General features: G+C 45.4%; 1 protein-coding gene across 2 annotated transcripts in view; it reads right to left on the minus strand.

Moving 5' to 3' along the window:
* Positions 1-19,522, minus strand: part of arhgap20 (Rho GTPase activating protein 20) — a 202,951-nt gene extending 183,429 nt beyond the window's left edge. Inside the window, exon 1 of one of the 2 annotated variants that reach the window (XM_072476806.1) lies at positions 18,993-19,522. In XM_072476806.1, the coding sequence (XP_072332907.1) occupies positions 18,993-19,088 (96 nt within the window). In that variant the 5' untranslated portion in view covers positions 19,089-19,522. The remainder of the gene's footprint in view (positions 1-18,992) is intronic. The other variant, XM_072476805.1, reaches the window with a different exon arrangement.
* Positions 19,523-19,799: the final 277 nt, after the last annotated feature.

Consider the following 19,799-nt stretch of genomic DNA (forward strand, 5'->3'; position numbering starts at 1 on the left):
AAACTGGTAACGCTGGACTATCGTGGACGGGGTTGGGTTAAAATGTTGCCCCACTAAGTTCACAAGTTCATCAAACGCCTTGGTGTCCGGCGCAGCTGGGTACGTAAGGCTCCTAATCACCCCAAATGTATGCAGGCTGCAGGCGGTGAACAAAAGGACCATCTGGCGCTCGTTTTCGGTGATGTTATTTGCCCGGAAATAGTAACGCATCCGTTGTGTGTAATGGTTCCAACTTTCCAGCGCAGCATCAAAAACATCCAAACGTCCATACGTCATGGTGTAACAGAAAAACAACTTCCAACCTGTATCTAACAAAAATCCAGGGAAGTGGCTTCAGCAGCATAGACAGCTATCCACTTTAACCCTCGTCGCCAGTTTTGTGAGGGCCACAAAGAATCCAGCACGAGTTGGAGGATAGAAAGAAATAACATTTATTTACAATAACATATATTTACAACAGCAGCAGCTGCAACTCCGTTGCTGCTCACTCTCCTCTCTAGCTGGTTCCAAACTGGCCAGCTTTATTTATGCAGGGAATCTGCTAATGATTTTTACGTTCCTCTCATTGGGGAACTGAAACTCCCAAAGGATTGTGGGATTGCCATTAGTCCCCAGCCAGTGGTAAGCAGGCAGATTATAACACTTACCATGAGGCTGCTGACTAAAGTGGGTTGTGGGGCATTTTACAAGTAATTTAAACAGCTTAAATTGACAGATGGTCGGGATATTCCCTACCAAAGCTTAGAGAGGCCATGTAACAGCATTTAATCACAACTCCAGTTTCATGAGGCAGGATGCTTAATGAATTTAATTATCAAAAGACTTTTCAAACATGACAACTACTACAAAGTTCAATTTACTAGTGATTATATATCTACTGTTCTATCCAAATCATTAAAAAAGAAACTGACAGACTTAACAGATTTTCACGGTCTTTTAAAAAACATAATTCACACTACTTAACATTCAAAAATACCAGAATTAAAAGAAATAATTCTCTTGTGGGTCAATTATTAGACAAATAGCAAGCAGCAAATGTTCACCTATAATTAAAACACCTTCTTAACAATGAAAAATTACCAGTGTGATGTTGCAACTTGTTGGGCCATTGAGAATCAAAGCAATGACAGGCATTGCTGAACTATATTTGTTATTGCTTTACATCCATAGTTATAGGAACCCACACTGAGATTTTTATTTAACAATAATATTAGACAAACTAGCTTATCCAACAAATATGTTGAAATTCTTACAGATTTGCTGATATAGTTTAATATTTATGTTGGTTATGGCCGGCCTTCGTGCAACTTATGTGTAATGTGGTCTCGTCTTCATTTTCCAAAATGAGTCCAATAAAGAACCAGCACCATCACAACAGGCTAAATATTCTTCTATGCTGTAAACCTCTTTTGTCTTTACCAATTAAGTAGCCCCTACTTCCAAAGTAGGTATATCATTGATTGTTACTGTGTTGAAATCACCATGCTCAGTCAGTGCATATGTAGAACTTTTCATCATATTTTAGTCTGATATTTTCATTATATGTCTGATTTTTGTTGATGCAAGCTGCTTTCACACATAGTTGGGCTGGCAATAGTTATGATTGTCAGTTAAGGTGTAGAGATTTCTTCTTGACTAGAGAGATCTAAGGTTTGATTCCTGATCTGTACCTACTTAATTAATTTCTGCTGGTGTCATTTTAAAAGAGAGAAGAATATGCATTCTTTCGCAACCTCAGAGCCATGTCAAGGTACTTCATGGTCAATTAATTATTCCTGAAGCATAAACAATTCTGTGCAGTTAGGGATGCTCCAGTTGGCCTCTCTGCTTTTGAATTAGGTGAGGAAAATTTGGCCAGCGTTCTTACTAACGATACAATTACCACAATTACCTCAATTGTCCATGTGTCGATGTCAATTGAGGAAAGGATTGGATTTGGCTGCAATGCCCCCTGTAGTTGAATAGCCCACTGACTCACATGTTGAGGCCCGAACTAAAATGATTGTTATTTGGGTGAAGCAAATGTCAAACTGACCTGCCATAAAACCCATGCTCTAGCAAGAACAGCTGCATGCATTACGTTTGTCTGCATGTTGACTTTTGCCCTGAGCATCTGGGTCCCGCCAGTCATGCAGAAGGTTATGAATGAGGAATTTTATATAGAAAGGATGATGGGAAATCAGCCAGGAGAGAATTGGAATAATAACGGCATACGTCACACTCATCTACCGCTCCTGCAATTGTGGATTTACATCAGGTGTAGGTGCCCCATTGTCTCCGATTTAAAATTCCCATTCTTGTATGGACATTCCTTAATGGCTTTGCCCTTCCCTATCTATGCAACCTCTTCCAGCTCAATGCCCCCAGTACAAGGGTACCAACAACCCTTGTTCCTTGTTCCCCTTTTCTCCTGAGCATTAACAGCTGCATTTCAATAGCATGTTTCTCAATATAGATTCCTGCTGAGAAAATAAATCAACAGGTGATGTAGCAGGACAATTACACAAATACAATTCTACAGTAATGACAGAGAACAGTTTACAGCATTGTATGGAATGCAAGACAATACGGATACCATGTTGCACATGCATACTTTATCGTTTTTTTAAAGCGGAAAATCATTTTTTCATCCTTGTTTGCATTTCACAAGATTAATAATAAGTTCTCACTGTGAAATTGTCAAGATGAAGTAATCCCATCAGTTGGAAGGCCAAACTCAGCTGTTAGAGAAAAAGCACTGGTAACTAATGGGACTGAAGGCCGACAAGTCCCATGGACCTGATGTTCTGCATCTGAAGGTCTCGAAATAAGTGGTTGCGGAGATTGTGGATTGATTGTAACCTTGCAAAATTCCCGAGATTCTCGAAAGGTCCCGGTAGATTGAAAAACCGCAAACACAACACCACTATTCATGAAAGGGGACACAAGAAAGCAGGAATCTATAGGCCAGTTAGCCCAACATTGGTCATTGGGAAAATTCTGGAATCCATTGTTTAGAAAATCTTAATACAATGGTGTCATGGTTTAAGAAAGGGAATTCAGTTGAGGATGAAATAAGCAGGGTCGTTAAAGAACCATCAACGAGGTGTATTTGGATTTCCAAAAGGCATTCAAAAAGGTGCTGCATAAAAGATTACTACAGGGCAGCACGGTGGTGCAGTGGTTAGCACTGCTGCCTCATGGCACCGAGGTCCCAGGCTCGATCCTGGCTTTGGGACACTGTCCATGTGGAGTTTGCACATTCTCCCCGTGTTTGCGTGGGTTTTGCCCCCACAACCCAAAGATGTGCAGGGTAGGTGCATTTGCCATGCTAAATTGCCCCTTAATTGGAAAAAATGAATTGAGTACTCTAAATTTATATTTTAAATAAATAAATAAATACAAGATTACTACACAAGAGCTCATGGTACAGGGGTAACATTGATTGAGGATTGGTTAACTAACAGAAAAAGAGAATGGGGATCATGGGATAAATGAGTAATTTTCAGGTTGGTAAATTGTAACTAGTGGAGTGCCACAGGGGTCAGTGCTGGGGCCAGAACTATTTAGAGGGCGCAATTCTCCGGAAAGATTTCTAAGTGTGGTAGCGAGCAGGAACAGCCGTGAGCTTCCCAACGCTCAGGCCAGCGAGACCAGCAACGCTATTCAATGTTATTTGGTCCACTTAATGAGGCCCCACAGGCTTCTCACCGCAAATGAAGACTCGTCAGCCGATTCACCGGCACCACGCTCACCAGACCCCGCTAACAAGGTCGAGCAGCACTTAAGCAGCACTTGCTCAGCCAACCCCAGTTAGCTCACAATAATGCCGCCCAGGAGACTGGCCCCAAGATTCGCGGATGCAGATGTATGGAGGCTCATAGACGTGGTGGAGGCCAGGAGAAAGGTCCTGTTTCCCCGAGGGTCCCGGAGAGACAGCCACAGGGCAGCCAGTGCTGCTTGGGAAGAGGTAGCAGTGGCTGCAAATTCCGGGAGTGTGAGCAGGAGGGCTGGTCTCCAGTGCTGAAAAAAGTCGACAACCTACATCGGGCAGCATGAGTGAGTCGACACCAATGCCTCCAAGCACCCCCCCCCCCCCCCCGGTGAACTTTCCGCCCCCATGCGAGCATCCCCCCCAAAACTCTCCATGCGACCCCCAACCGTCCCTTCGCCCCCCCCTCTCTCCCTTCAACCTCTCCCCCAAACCATTCACATCCCCCATGTGGCTAACGATGCCCCCTCTGAGTCTCCTCAGGAAAAGCTCTCTAACAATCACCGGGATAGGGCCCAGACTGGCGGAGGGGTGCTGGACATAAGAATCCTCACTTCCTTCGAAGAGTGGGCCCCTGAGGTGACCGGTGTGGCCGAGGACAGGGCGAACACTCGTGGAGTTTGCCAGATGCAGCAGGGATGAGGAACCACTGGACTCCACCTGAAGGACCTGTCAAACGTGAGTTGTTATTGCCATACTGACTGACCGATCCCTACTACTGACCACGTGTCCATTCTCCACAGCTCCTCCAGTCGGCGGCGCCGGCCCTCCTGAGTGTTCTCCTCTCCACCCTCCCAGGAGACCACCTGAGAGGGGAGCTCCGAGGAAGACACGATCGGGAGTCACAGCTGTCATTCCCACCTTCCACCAGTGCAGATACACATCTCGGTGGGAAACGTTAGTGGTCAGGCTTCCGGGGCACAATCTGGTGAGCACCACAAAGCTGCTGATGTACATGTAGGAAACCTCAGGCGAGACAGAAGTCGAATGTCTGCCGGATTCCAGGACCCAGCTGGGTCCAGCCTGATGCTGAGCCCATGGAAGAGTCAATGGAGATGTTAGGGTGCAGTCAGCCCATTCAGAGGGGGTTGTTAGCAACACTCCAGCAGATCCATAGCCGATTGGAGGAGTCCCAGAGGCTACAGATACAGGAAGTGTCGCCGGCAATGAGTGACACCGAGGCCAACACTGTTAGGGTGGCGACAGCAGTGGAGAACGTGGTGCACAACGTCGGCACCATGAGTAAAGGTGACCAAGGCGTTGTGCAGTCAGTGACGGCCATGGCTGAGGGTCTTGGCAGAATGTCCACCTCGCTGGGGGATGTTACCAGGCTGACCTTGATGAGGTTCTGCGGGACATGTCCCACTTTCAGATGGGAATGGCCAAGGCACTATGGATCTTGCCCAGTTGCAGGTGGGCATTGCGCGGCACTGCAGAGTATGTTCCAGTCACTGAGGAGCATTGCCGAGGGCGTTAACACGATGGTGCAAGCATCGGGGAGATGCCAGGGCTGGCAGAGCCAGATGGCTCAAACCAGCTGCCCCAGGCCCCTATGAGCACCGAGCGGGAGGAGGGGGCGCTGGGTGGTAACCAGGATCTGTCCCATAGAGTGGGACAGGGGCAACCAGCTCCCCCCAGTTCCACCCCTCTGATGAGGCCACGTCACACAGTCAGCACCCGAAACAGAGTGGTACGGCAACAAGTGCGCCCGCCAGGGGCATCAAAGGCAACGGGACGAGGTAAGCAGCTGGCTGCCTCCACCTCTGATGTGCATCCTGGGGACACACCTAGATGTAGCAGTAGAGCTAGGAAAGCAAAGCACAGAGGATCATTGAGGGCGCCAGGGGAGTGGGGAGCACCATCGGGAGAGTGGGGAATTGTAAAACACAATAAACACCCTTGACCACAACCAGTATGATGCCTCTGTCACTTTCTTCCACAATGCGGTCCGACCTCCAACCCTTGGCCCATCACTTCAGGCATTTCCCCCTCCCTGTAACACTCACCTACCTTCCAGCCGTACACATATCCTCGGAGCTGTGTACTATCCCCTGGGTGTTCGGATGTTGGCTGCTGCGTGTGTGGTGTTTCCTCCCGCAGTGTTCAGGCACAGTGTCCATGTATCAAGGTGTGATTGGGATGCTAAGCTATGACTCCCACATGATACATGGCCCGTGCACGTACAGGAATCCACTTGGGTTGTGTGAAGTGCTCACTTAACCACAATTTCCAATTCCCCATCACAATAGCCTTCAGCTACACGGCCAGAGGCCTCAGCAGTCGGTGAGGGTTATGGGTGGTTGGTGAGGCAGACGGGCAGACGGTAGGGTTGCCCCCGGAATGGGGACACACGATCCAGGGGTTGGCATGTTGGTTCCATGCATGTTTGCCCCCTCCGGAGGGTGATCCCCAACCAGCCGAGGGTACCCTACCCTGCTGAGCACTGGGGTGGCAAGCCCCCACAGAAGCCCTTCTGCTAGGTTCACGTTTTTCAAAAGGAATACTAATGGGCGCCAACGTGACCACTTGCTGGGGAGGCCGATGGATGAATGACGGAAGGCTATTGGATATGGAGTAGCTGTCATTAATTTTATGGAAATGGGGCTTAAGTGGTGATAATTGGTTTCTCGCACACTACAGCGTGATCCCAATTTTTCCTACGGGAGCAGGCCAGTTGCATCGCAAACTGTTTGCCGCCTGGTGTGGTTCTTGTTTTTGGCCTCTCCTGCTATTCACTGACCTCATTTCGCTTGAGCGAGAGCGCAACGAGGGCAGAAAATATTGCCCACAATCTATGTCGATGATTTGGTGGCGACACTGAAGATTTGGAGGCAGTTGAGGCAGCACTTTAAGCTTGGGGCTGGATCAGGGGAGATGCCGACCAGGGGGAATCACAGGTTTGAGCCGGGTAGGCTGGTTTCGGAGATTGGAGGAAAGGGGGATCAGGGTATTAGAAGACCTGTTTCTGGGGTGACGTTTTGCGAGGTTGGAAGAGTTGGGGGAGAAATATGGACCGGGCCAAGGGGAAGGGTTTAGGTACCTGCAGTTCCAAGACTTTGCTGGGAAGGAGGTTCAGAGGTTCCCGATAGCGGCGGCCCCTCGCTGTTGGAAGACGTATTGACGGCAGGGGGAATGAAGAGGGTGGTGTCGTTGAAGTACGGGAGGATTTTGGGTGAGGACGGGGTGTCCATAGAGGGGATTAAAGCCAAGTGGGAGGACGAGTTAGGGGAGGGTTTGGAAGACAGTTTGTGGTGTGAGGTGCTCTGGAATGCAAACGCCTCAACCTCATGTGCAAGGTTGGGGCTGATCCAACTGAAGGTTTTGTATGGGGTGTGTGTGGGGCACACCTCACGAGGGCGAGGATGAGCCAACTCTTTGAGGGAGTGGGGAACGTATGGGAGGAGCCACGCAAACCATGTACACATGTTTTGGTCCTGTCCGAAGCTGGAGAGGTACAGGAGGGAGGTTTTCAGTATCATCTCAGGGATACTACACGTGAACTTGGAACCAGGTCCCCTAGAAGCCATTTTCGGAGTGTCGGCCCGGCACAAGCTGCAGGCGGGTGTGGAGGCAGATGTTTTAGCCTTTGCCTCGCTGATTACCTGGAGGCAAGTCCTGTTGGGGTGGAGGCAGCTTCTCACCCCTGTGCCTCGGCTTGGTGGGGGACCTACTTGAATTTCTGACTCTCAAGAAGGTGGAATTTGAGCTGAGGGGATTGAAGCAGGGGTTCTACAATTCATAGGACTGCTTATTCTGTACTCGAGAATTGGTTGCCATTGAACATGGGTGGGGGGCAGGGAGGAGTTATTGTTGTTTCCGATTACATTGTTTACTGATTGACTGTTAATATTTTACCTGGAACACATGGGCAGATGGCTTTGGTCTGTATACTGAGGGGGGGGGGGTGCTGGTTTTGTTTGGGAGGTTGTTATTGTATTCGTTTTTTGATTGTTCTTTCTTTTGTTGTTTATTTGATGAAAATGTTGAAAATGAGAATAAAAAGACTTATTTTAAATCGGTGTCAATGATTTGGGTGAACTGACTGAGCACATTGCAGCCATATTTGCTCACATTACAAAGATAGGTGGGAAGATGTGAGGGGGACACAGCAAAAGGGATATAGAAAGGTTAAGTGAGTGGACAAAATTTGGTAGATTGTGTATAATGTGGCAAAATGTGAGGTTTCCACTTCAGGTAAGAAAAATTATGGAGCAATATATTAATCAATTTGACAAAGATTACAGAATGCTTTGGTACAGAGTGATCTGGATGTTCTCATACATAAATCACAAAAAGCTAGCATGGAGGTACAGCAAGTAATTAAGAAGGCAAGCACAATGTGGCAATGCAGGGACAAACAATATAAAAATGGAGAAGTCTTGCAATAACTGTACAGGTCTTTGATGAGACTACATCTAGAGTACTGCTTACAGTTTTTGTATCCTTATCTAAGGAGGGATATATTTGTATTGGAGTCAATTCAGGTTGATTCTTGGTATGAAGGGTATGTCTTGTGAGGAAACGTTGAGCCTATATTCATTGGGGATTGAGGTAGGTTAGGTACTGAGAGGTAGACGCTGAGATCCTGTGCAGACATCAGCCACTTCCCTTACCTGGGAAGCGACATCTCCAGGGTGGGAATTGGTAAAGCTGCTTCAATCTTCCAGTGGCTCCACTTTGTCTTTATTTGTTCTGGTGACGAGGGCATCGCTGGCTGGGCCAGCATTTATTGTCCATTCCTAATTGCCCTTGAACTGGTGAGTAAATCACATTGCTGTGGGTCTGGAGTCACGTGTAGGCCAGTCCAGGTAAGGATGGACGATTTCCTTGCTATGGGTCTGGAGTCACGTGTAGGTCAGTCCAGGTAAGGATGGAAGATTTCCTTGCTATGGGTTTGGAGTCACGTGTAGGCCAGTCCAGGTAAGGATGGAAGATTTCCTTGCTATGGGTCTGGAGTCACGTGTAGGCCAGATCAGGCAAGGATGGATGATTTCCTTCCTTAAAGAACATTAGTTAAATAGATGGGTTTTTACAACAACCAACAATGGTTTCATGATCATCATTAGACTTTTAATTTCGGATTTTTATTGAATTCAAGTTTCTCCACCTGCTGTGGTGGGATTTGAACCCAGGTCCTCAGAGCATTAGCCTGGATGTTTGGATTATTAGTCCAGTGACAATCGGTCCAGGCATCGAACACTATCAAAAGACTTTGAAGCTGCAAATTTGCAAACTGCAATCTATGCCAGTGAGACATGGAAGAGAAGAGCAAAGGTGTCATGTAAGTTGGACGTCTTTCACCAGCATTGCCCATGAACATCCTGGGCATCACAAGGCGAGACAGCATCAAGAAGTGCGTAATATGACTGGCCAGAAGCACTTGCGGGTCATTGTGACAAAGAGATAACTAAGACTGACGCACCCCACAAGAGTAGCAAGAAAATGGACACCAACAGATGGAAAAAGAAGGAACCAGCCATAGAAGACCTGATGAAGTGCATTTAAAGAGGACCTTCAAGAGCGGGACACCACCTGGGCTGGAGCAAAATTAATTATGATGAACTGAGGCAAGTCTTGCTGCACATTGGTCCCAGGAACCAAGTCTAAGTAAGACAGCCAAGGGGTAAGTAGGGGGCATGCAGGAAAGTGACACGATCAGAACAATCATTTTCTTATAGAATTGCAGAGCAGGCTGAATGGCCTACTATTTGTGTTCTGAACTTTTTTCTCCTTTGGTTGATTGCACACAAACATGGAGTAGGAAAGATTTAAGTGGATTATAGCAGTCCCAGTTACCAATGATTTTGTTTTAGTGTCTGTCCGGGAATAAGTTGCATATCACAAATAGATTTCGATAAATGCGACTGCTAAAGATTTGAATTATACTCAATGAAATTTTCAGAAGCTGTCAACTAATTGGAATTGATTGAGGTAATGATGGATATTTCCACCTTGTGACTATGTTATAAACACTGTCACTGCATTGGTGGAATTGCCACGATTTTGAAATGGTAATTAATTTTTAATAATGCACTGAGGTTCCTACATTTAGGTTTTTGCTATACTGTGCTGCTACAATCTATCGTGCCCAAATGGACTCATGGAATGCTGGCCTTTATCTGAAATGAGTTGGAATTCAAAAGTGAAGCTTCAGTTATACAGAGCCTTGTTTAGATCACAACTGGAGTTCTTCATTCAGTTTTGGATGCAGAACCTCAGGAAAAAATGCATCAGCCTTAGGAGTACAGCGCACATTCACCAGAATGATACCAGGGTTTCAAATGGTTTAAATTATAAGACCCAATTGCATAAACTTTATGCCTCTGTCCTTCAGTTTAGAAAATGGAAGATTGCAATTTTGAGGGATTGCTGCACTGTCAGAGGTGCTGTCTTTCAGGTGAAAAGTTAAACTGAGATCCCCCCTGCCCTCTCAGGTGAACAGAAAAGATCTCATGATACTATTTCATTGCAAAGCAGAGGAGTTATTCTTGACGTCTTGGCCAATATTTGTGTAAGAACACAATAAATAGGGGCAAAAAGTAGGCTATTTGGCTCCTTGAACCTGCTTCACCATCCAACAAAATTATGGCTGATCCGAGTGTGGCCTCAACTCCACATACCTGCCCCACATAACCCTTAACCACTTTGTTGATCCAAAATCTGTTTAACTCAGTCTTGAATATATTCAGTGATCGAGGCTCTGGTGCTCTGTAATAAAGACCCTCAGAAGAAATTTCACCTTATTCTCTCCATCTTAAATGGGAGATTCCTTGGGTGGGATTCTCCATCTCGCTGTCATAACATACACCAGTATACCATGGTGCAGACACACACTGATGGACACATAGTGGGACCAATCAACATACACAACACAGCAGCCAATCACCAGTGAGAGCATATGCACTATAAAGACAGGGGACATCAGAGTTCCCGCTCATTCGAGTAGCAGCTAGCTAGGAGCACAGAGCTCACAGCCTGCAACACAGACATTCACCATGTGCTGAGTGCATCAACTGGTTAGGACAAGGCAAAGGTCTTTAGTTAAAGCTAGTGTCGTATTGATCCACAGTTCAAGTATGTTTAAATAGTTAACCTTGTAATAAAATAGTGTTGCACTACTTCAAGTGTTGGTGACCTGTATGTGATCCAGAACACCCAACACATCATGATACCAGGTGTGGTTGCATACTAGCACTTCTTAGACCTACCTGCAAGTGATCTGCCTTCCGCCAGCATTCCGTCATTCTGCAACATGGACAACATCAGCCCGCCGCCGCCGCTCCGCATCGCCGGCAACCTCGGGGCCAACTGGAAGATTTTCAAACAGCGCTTCCAGCTCTACCTCGAAGCCACGGACAGGTACAGACACCAGAAAGATTGCTCTTCTCCTCTCCACGGCCAGGGACCATGCCATCCATATTTTTAACTCTCTCACCTTTGCAGATGACGAAGACAAGACGAATTTCAAGACGGTTCTCCTCACATTTGACACTCACTGCAGCGTAGAGGTGAATGAAAGTTTTGAACGCTACGTGTTCCAGCAGCATTTGCAGGGTAAGGACGAACCTTTCCAATCCTTTTTAACGCACCTCCGCATCCTTGCGCAATCTTGCAGCTACGGGCCCACCTCAGACTACATGATACGCAACCAGATCGTTTTCGGTGTTCAGTCGGACCCTACGTCAGCAGCTCCTCAAAGTAAAGCAACTCACCCTAGCGACCGCCATCGAGACCTGTGTCCTACATGAAAATGCCATCAGTCGGTACTCCCATATACAAGCGGCTGAAACGGCGCAGCAAGGTCCCCATGAGGTGGAACGGGTCCAAGTGATCGAACACCTCCAGGGCCTCAGCCTAGATGAGGGCGGCCATTTTGCGCGCTTTTCGCGGACTCCCGCACTTGTACGCACCAAACGAGGAGATGGCGACATGGAGGAACGTAATGCGCAGGCGCGCAGCATGCAGCCAAACACGCGGTGGCGCAGTGAACGTGCTGACGTCACAACGTGCGGCAACTGTGTCTCCACCCATTTAAAGCGGCAATGCCCCGCAAAAACTCAACAATGCCTACGATGTGGAAGACTTTGCCACTATGCTGCCTGCTGTCGAGCAGCTCAGCCTTCCAATTCATATCACTTCAGCCAGCCTCGCAGGAATGTTCGGGCAATCCAACCCATGGTCACCGAGTCCGCTTCCGACCTCCCGCACAGCAGTGACACCGAGGACCCGAAGGCACCTTTTCGAGTCGGTGTTGTCACGAAAAACAGGCTGTCCCCGAAGCAAAGACACCAGCCGCTGTCAGTATACAGCATCGATCCAGACGATGAGTGGTGTGCCACCCTGACGGTCAACCAGAATTCGTCACCCACCTCAGAGATTTAATTTGTGAACTTTGCACTAATGGACTCTCTGGTCTGTTCTGTTCTTCCGTTTAATCGTTCAAGTGGTTTGTATATAGTGTTCATCTCGTTATTTGTGTGACACGCTGTTTTTTTCTGCACCAGACACCTTCCCATGTAAATAGCTTAGTTTTATGTACATAGTTCTGTAAATATTTCGCAGACACGTAGTCAGGAACATTCACCACACACTATTTATTGTCACGCAGGCACATTTTTTTATATAAAAGGGGGGATGTCATAATATACACCAGTATATCATGGTGCAGACACACACTGATGGCACACAATGGGACCAATCAACATACACAACACCGCAGCCAATCACCAGTGAGAGCACACACAGTATAAAGACGGGACATCAGAGTTCCCGCTCATTCGAGTAGCAGCTAGCTAGGAGCACAGAGCTCACAGCCTGCAACACAGACATTCACCATGTGCTGAGTGCATCAACTGGTTAGAACAAGGCAAAGGTCTTTAGTTAAAGCCGGTGTCGTATTTACCCACAGTTCAAGTATATTTAAATAGTTAACCTTTTAATAAAATAGTGTTGCACTACTTCAAGTGTTAGTGACCTGTATGTGATCCAGAACACCCAACACATCACTCGCCAGCTGACCAATGGGGTTTCCCATTGTGGGCAGGTCTGCACCATCGGGAAATCCCCTATCTGCCAGCGCAACGGAGATTCCGCAGGTGAGAGTCCAGCCCCTTATTTTTAAGCTGTGGCCCCGTGTTCTAGATTCCCCCAAGAGAGGAAACATCCTCCTAGCATTTACCCTGTCAAATCCCTTCAGAATCTTAAAATGTCTCAATAAGATCACCTCTCATTCTTTTAAACTCCAATGATTATCGGCCCAAACTGCTTAAATGTTCCTCAAAAGTCAACCCCTTCATCCCAAGAATCAGCCTAGTGAACCTTCTTGGAACGGTTTCCAATGCCAGTATATCTTTCCATTTAGGAGTGGACTCAGGAAGCACTTTTTCCACACAAGGTGGAAATCTAGAATCTGTTTACTCGAAAGGCTGTGGATATTGGGTCAATTGAACTTATCAAGACAGAGGTTAATGGGTTTTTGCTGGGTAAGGGTCTTAAAGAAGTGAAGCAAAGGTGGATAAATGAAGTTGATGTACATGATCCAATTAAATGTTGGAACATACTCCAGGGACTGAATGACCTTTGTGAATTGCAGTGCCTGGTTATATTTTGTATAATTTTTTAAAATTTAGTTATATACACCTAGTTTTTATCATTGCGAAATAACCAGCAAAATAATCCATACCATCTATACCAAAACTAATCATAATTTACAGACTGATATGATGAATTGAATAAACTGTAAGATTCCTTTTATGTTCTTGGAAACCCCAGTCCCAAAGTTCCTAGTTTGGAGAAAATGTCGAGCCTCATCCCGATTAGGGAGGGTCAGGAACTTGGAGCCGACAACGGTTATACTGACATTCTTCCTCATTCCTTCTGACTTTCAAAATCCAGCTGGAATGCCTTGGGCACATCTTCATCATAATAAAAGGGCCTGCTGTGGAGAATTCACCAGCTACCTCAGGAGCCTTTGCCATTGATTGCCTTTGAAGGTCTCAGTGGAACTCACACCATAAGACCATAAGGCTTAGGAGCAGAATTAGGCCACTCGGCCCATCGAGTCTGCTCCGCCATTCAATCATGGCTGATATTTTTTCTCATCCCCATTCTCCTGCCTTCTCCCCATAACCCCGATCCCCTTATTAATCAAAAATCTATCTATCTATGCCTAATGGGGTTTGGGGAGATTTCTTTGACATGAGGCTAGGTTTCCACCCTACTACAAGCCATATTAATGAATCATGAAGTTACATTTTTGAGCACTTAACTTCAGAGTGTATAATGGGTTTTATTTTAGAGGTGAGGAGCGGGAATTAATGTTGGCAAAAATAATGGTGATGACGTCATATCATTTTCATGGTAAAGCATATTATTTTAAACCTTAGCCCATAATGATATTTAAGCCCATAGACCTAGTTTCATATTTAAGTGGATGTTAATTGGGATATGGGGCGGGATTCTCCCTTCCCTCAGCCATGTGTTTCCTGGCAGTGTGCCATTCACTGGCAGTGGGATTCTCTTTTCCCGCTGCTTGTCAATGGGATTTCCTATTGAAACTACCCCACGCCACTGGGACACCCAAAGGTGGAAGTGCCAGCGGGAAAAGAGAATCCCAACGGCTGGAGAATTACGGCCATGGTTAGAATGGATGATTCCTTCTTACCCATTCAGTGTTTGCATTCCTAACACACTTTACAGAAACTCCAGACTCTAAGCAACCCAACACAGAATTCTCCTACACCAGTATGTGGGCAACCTTGGCTAGTGGGCTTCATGGGTGGGGCCCTCCTTCATCCCAGTGGGCTGCAAGATTGTAATCGGGCTTGTTCACTAACCACAAGACATAGGAGCAGAATTAGGGCATACGGCCCATCGAGTCTGCTTTGCCATTCAATCATGACTGATATGTCTCTCATCCCCGTTCTCCTGCCTTCTCCCCATAACCCCTAATCCCCTTACTATGACCCCATGAATGAGATTAAATAGATTTAATCCACACCAAATATTTCATAATTAGTTACAGTAAATACATAATCATTCATATATTAAAAGAACTGACATTAACTACAAATGGAAAAATCAAAATAGATATTTACATTTTGGACGCAAAGGGAGCACACAGCTCTCATGGTTAATGTTGTGAGCAATCAACATACACCTCGTTTCACTTGCCCTTGCTTTATGCATGTATCACTTCAGTCATACTGGTAGGAAAATAACTAAATGGATGGAAACCAGCCAAATGTAACAACCCTACACATGGGCAACAGGCAACAAAATGTCTCTTGGGCCGTACTCAGAACCCTGATGGGCCACATGTGGGCCAGGGTCGCAGGTTGCCCACCACTGCCCTACACTAATTTCTTCCCAAATCCATTTGTACTTCCTACACAGTAAAACCCATGTGAAAATAATGCATTTTTAAATTTGATGTTGGCAGCCATTAATTGTAATGTAGGCTTTTGGCAGTTTTGCTTCATCTGGTCCTGATCTCACCGTGCTGCTTACTGATCATAGAAAATCTCATCGCATTGTATCTTTTGAGGTATTTCTTTTCAGCTTTTCTTGATGCATTAAATTACACAAGGACATACTGTTTTCTATTTTTAAAATGCCCGAAACTTCTCCTGTACTCCATCTATATTATGATCAACTATACAAAACAGATAATGTTATCTAGTGCAAATCACTATCTTTGAAACTTGGTTTCCCTTCCACCCCCGTGTTAAATGAAATAAAAACCTAATTGCTACAAAGCAACTACAGGAATAGTCTCCCAAATAAGTACAAGTTACTTGGAGCTTGGAACTCTGCTTTAGGTGCAATGCTTTGACACAAGGTTTTAATTATTGTGCAACTTGTTTCCCATTATAAGAACCAAAGGAAAAAGATTAAGATTTCTCCCCCAAAGCCTGCTCACAATTCAATTAGACCGTGGCAATCCATACTATATCCCTATTTACACTGCACCCTCTTACCTCCGTATCCTTTACTTTAACCTACACATCAAAATCATGCAATGGACTAATCCTTTATTTTACTGAGATCCTGATCTCTCATCTGCTATTATGCACTCTGGAACACTATCGAGCAGAGAGCAAAATAAAGTTAAAGGAAAAATTGGCCCCGAGTGTGTGTGTGAGTGTTTGTGTGAGTATGTGAGAGAGTGTGTAGCCCTAGCAACGATGGGGGTGGGAGAAATAGATCAATAACATAAAAATTGCATCAATTTTCAGTTAACATTTGGCAGAAAATGTTCCAATAAGCAAAAATAATATTGAATCGCCACCCAGCCGGCAGGTCATTTCAGTCACCTCCCAGCAGAATTTGTTCTCCTTTGATATATAGTAGCACACAGGAGACAACTGGAGAAGATTAGGATATAAAATTAATGGGAGGGTAACAAATTGGATTAAAGATTGGTTTGAAGGGCGGAAGCAGAGAGTCAGATTAGGGGCCATTTCTCAATGGATGGCAGTGGGTAACAGTATCCCACAGAGTTTCACTGCTTCTGTTCACAGTGTACAATGATTTAGATTCCAAGTTCGATTCTCATACGAGACTCCAGTCGAGGCACAAATAATTCTAAGATTCAAAGTAAACTTCAAGGAGTCATTGACGAGATGGTGAAATGAGCAAAGTAGCTGCAGATGGAATTCAGTGGCAGTAAATGTGAAACGCTGAATTTTGGTAAAGAAAAATCAAATGTAATGATTATACTTTGAATGGGAAAAGTAGGGTGAAGGGGATGGATAGATGGATTTCAGGTTCACAAGACAAGAAAAGCAGCCCCTCAAGTGGATAATGCCATAAACACAACGCAAGACCTTGTGCCGGATTTATGGCAAACCATGTAGAATTATAAAAGGCAAGATATAATGGCGAATCGCTAGTAACACGGCAGTGTGTGTAGTTTTGAATTTCGCAGCATAATTTCACTAGCATTGTGTCTACAATGAGGAAACACAAAGAAGAAGACTTGTAAAAGAGTACAGACGAAATTGAAAGGGGATTTGAAAAAAGGTATTACAAATAATAAAAGGACGGGGCACAGGAAATGGAAATTGATTAATTGAACTTAGAATCAAAAGACAAAAGAAGAGATAAAAGTAAATTAATGCGGATGCTGGAATCTGAAACACAAAATGCTGGACAATCTCAGCAGGTCTGACCCCATCGGTGGAGAAGAGAGCTAACGTTTCGAGTCTAGATGATTTTCGCAAAGAGCTTTGACAAAATCATCCAGATTATAGAAACGTTAGCTCCCTTCTCTCTCCACAGATGTGGTCAGATCTGGTCAGAATAGATTTAAGACAGATAATAGAAGAAACCTTATTTTACAGAGGATTAAGTCATGGAATGTACTTCCAGAGCTTGTGATTGAAGGAGACAACAAGTCAACATTTAAGAGCGGGTTAGATAGGGAGCAGAGCCCATACATGGGATCAGGACCGTTGTTCATATTGCGGAAGGACACCCAAACCGAAAGCTTGGGCCGAACGCATGTTGTCATTTTATAGTAACTTCAGTGGTGTCAGATATGAAGAATGTAAAACCTTCAACAACAAAAAATGCCATTCCAAAAAAAGTCATTCCTACGTTTATAACCATACTATTTGTTCAATATAATCATTTTTAGCAACTGTTTATGGAGCAAATATTGACAAACTAGTCCAAAGGGAGGCTAAGCAATGCTAAACATCCCAGCAATTCATCGCTCAATCTTCAGCCTTTGCCAGACTTGCCTTTACAATCAAGTTCCAATGAAAAAGTTTACACGGATGGTCAGCTAGCTGTTTTCATCCCGAGGACTGCTCTCGAGACTGCCCGTTCGACTACAACATAATTCTATCAAAAATATTTGTGATAAAACCGTACATTTATTACACAAGCCCCTCTCCGGTAGGCACATATTTGCAGTCACACACACAGCCTTTTATCGGAAATATAAACTGACTGCTACATATTTGGGTCTTCACATTTTTCTGAGGTTCAGCATCACAGATCAATTCAGTGGCCAACTTGGGTGTTGGGTGAATTTTACTTGTTCAATATCCAAGTAATGAATTCAGGGGGTCAAACAGAACCTTAAATCGCTGGCTGGCTGCAGACTTCAGGCACTGCAGCTCAGCAAAGGGGAAGAAGCGGTGAGTTGTTTAATTGTATAATTAATTAAAGCTCATCGGGAGCTATAAAATTACAAAGCCCTTGCCCCAGCAGCCAATGGAGAACCGAACCTCACACTGTGCAGCTAGCGTGTTGCCACCGAGTCGTGATTTACTCTCTCTTTGTTAGTCTCGAATCGCATTCAAAATCTTCTGACCATGAATCAGAACAAATGTTCTTATAATTTTTTTAAGTTCCTCTTTTTATAACTATCTCAGGTGACCAGCCACCCAAAAACTTATTTTGGCTCCACACGATTACAGCTGACAGCCAAACAGACATTTCATACAGACCACCACGGTTTGAACTGAATGACTGAGCCCACCCTACCTGAAGGCAAATAATCCACTTGGGCTCGATTAGTGCTGGGACAATCCAGTTATCAGCCGTTTGCAAAAGCATTGTTGGATTCCCATCGGTCCCGGGCCAGACACAGATGCAACACGAACCGTGCAGCCCGAGTGCTGGGCTGTACCCCTGTACCCTACCCCCCCCCCCCCCCCCCCACACACACACACACCCCATTTATGGGGTGACTATTTTCTATACGAACAGGAGCCAGGAAATTAGTCAAAATTGTTAAATTTTGCCCGCAGTAAATGGTGTGCTTTACCAGCTGTCAATTTCGATTCACACACTGTGGATAGCCCTCAGACATTGACCCTCCAGAGCAGTTTAAAACTCGAACTATTTGCTTTCATGTCAGAATTTTCACTGGCGTTTGTAGAATTGCTGTCTGCACCAAGGATTGGCAAAACCAACAGTTTTGGTTTAGTATCAGGGGGAGGAGATCCTCATTTACTGTGACCTTTCCCTATCCCCTGCCCCAAGAAGGTGAGCTGAACCAACAGAAAACTGGAAAACAACTAACTCTTCTATTTTCGACAGTATTTGACTAAATAAACTGCCGCAGAACAATCACAGACTAATAACAATTGCCCAGAACAACAAGCGTGTACTTGTCTCGAGAAAGCGGCGAGCTGGTTGCTATCTATCCTGTGGATGGACACCCGGGTTTCCAGGAAAGCAGCCCGATCAACATTTCGTACAAGAGCTGGTTTAAATTCGCGGCTACCTTCTTCCCTCCTGACCGCCCGCAGCCCGGTATTCGAGATTCCCCCGTCAGCGAGGAAGAGCGGCTCTGACCAATGTTATCCTGTTGAGGCGACATAGTTTGAAGATGTGTAATTCCTTAATCGCCCTCCGCATTCATTCTAAGGACAAGACTTCGAGATATTCACCGAACTGAGATTCTTGGCGCTGCAGCTAACGGGAGCTTCATTTGGGGAAAGACGTGACCAGTCCCTCCACACACACGGCAAGCTAACAGTCTGGGCAGAAAGTTCTGAATGGCCTGGTTATCTGACGATCTTGTTATTAAATAAGCTTTGTTAAAGCCAGCGTCACCGCTTTACCATGGATACTACTCCTCTTCTCCAAGTATCCGGGCCCTGGGTCTTAAAGCCCCACGGGTTACCTCCACTGCTGCGCCGCGCAAATATCAGATGGGAATCTCTGCTGATTATACTTCTGGACAGGCGCTGTCTAGAGGTCCTGTCATCCACAGATCATTCCTCACCAACCCGGCTCACACACGCTCTGATTACAGAGTAAACTATCATCGCTCCAAATGCACTGTCCCATCTTAATTTCGTTTTATATCTCATTGGCCGACAGAATAACCCCCTGTTTGATTAAATACCGCGCCTAGTGTCACACCGTTTACTGCATGTTCTCTTTCTGGATCCCAATGTCGAGAAATGAAGACTTTGGAATAACATTCTGGGGACTAAATCATTGCAGGAATTTTAAAAGTGTTCATATGTCCTCGTGTCTCACATAAAAACAAATCTGATTAGGTTCTGCTCCCCCCCCAAAAAAA

This window comes from Scyliorhinus torazame, chromosome 15 (assembly GCF_047496885.1).
Source record: "Scyliorhinus torazame isolate Kashiwa2021f chromosome 15, sScyTor2.1, whole genome shotgun sequence".
NCBI classification, from domain to species: Eukaryota; Metazoa; Chordata; class Chondrichthyes; order Carcharhiniformes; family Scyliorhinidae; genus Scyliorhinus; species Scyliorhinus torazame.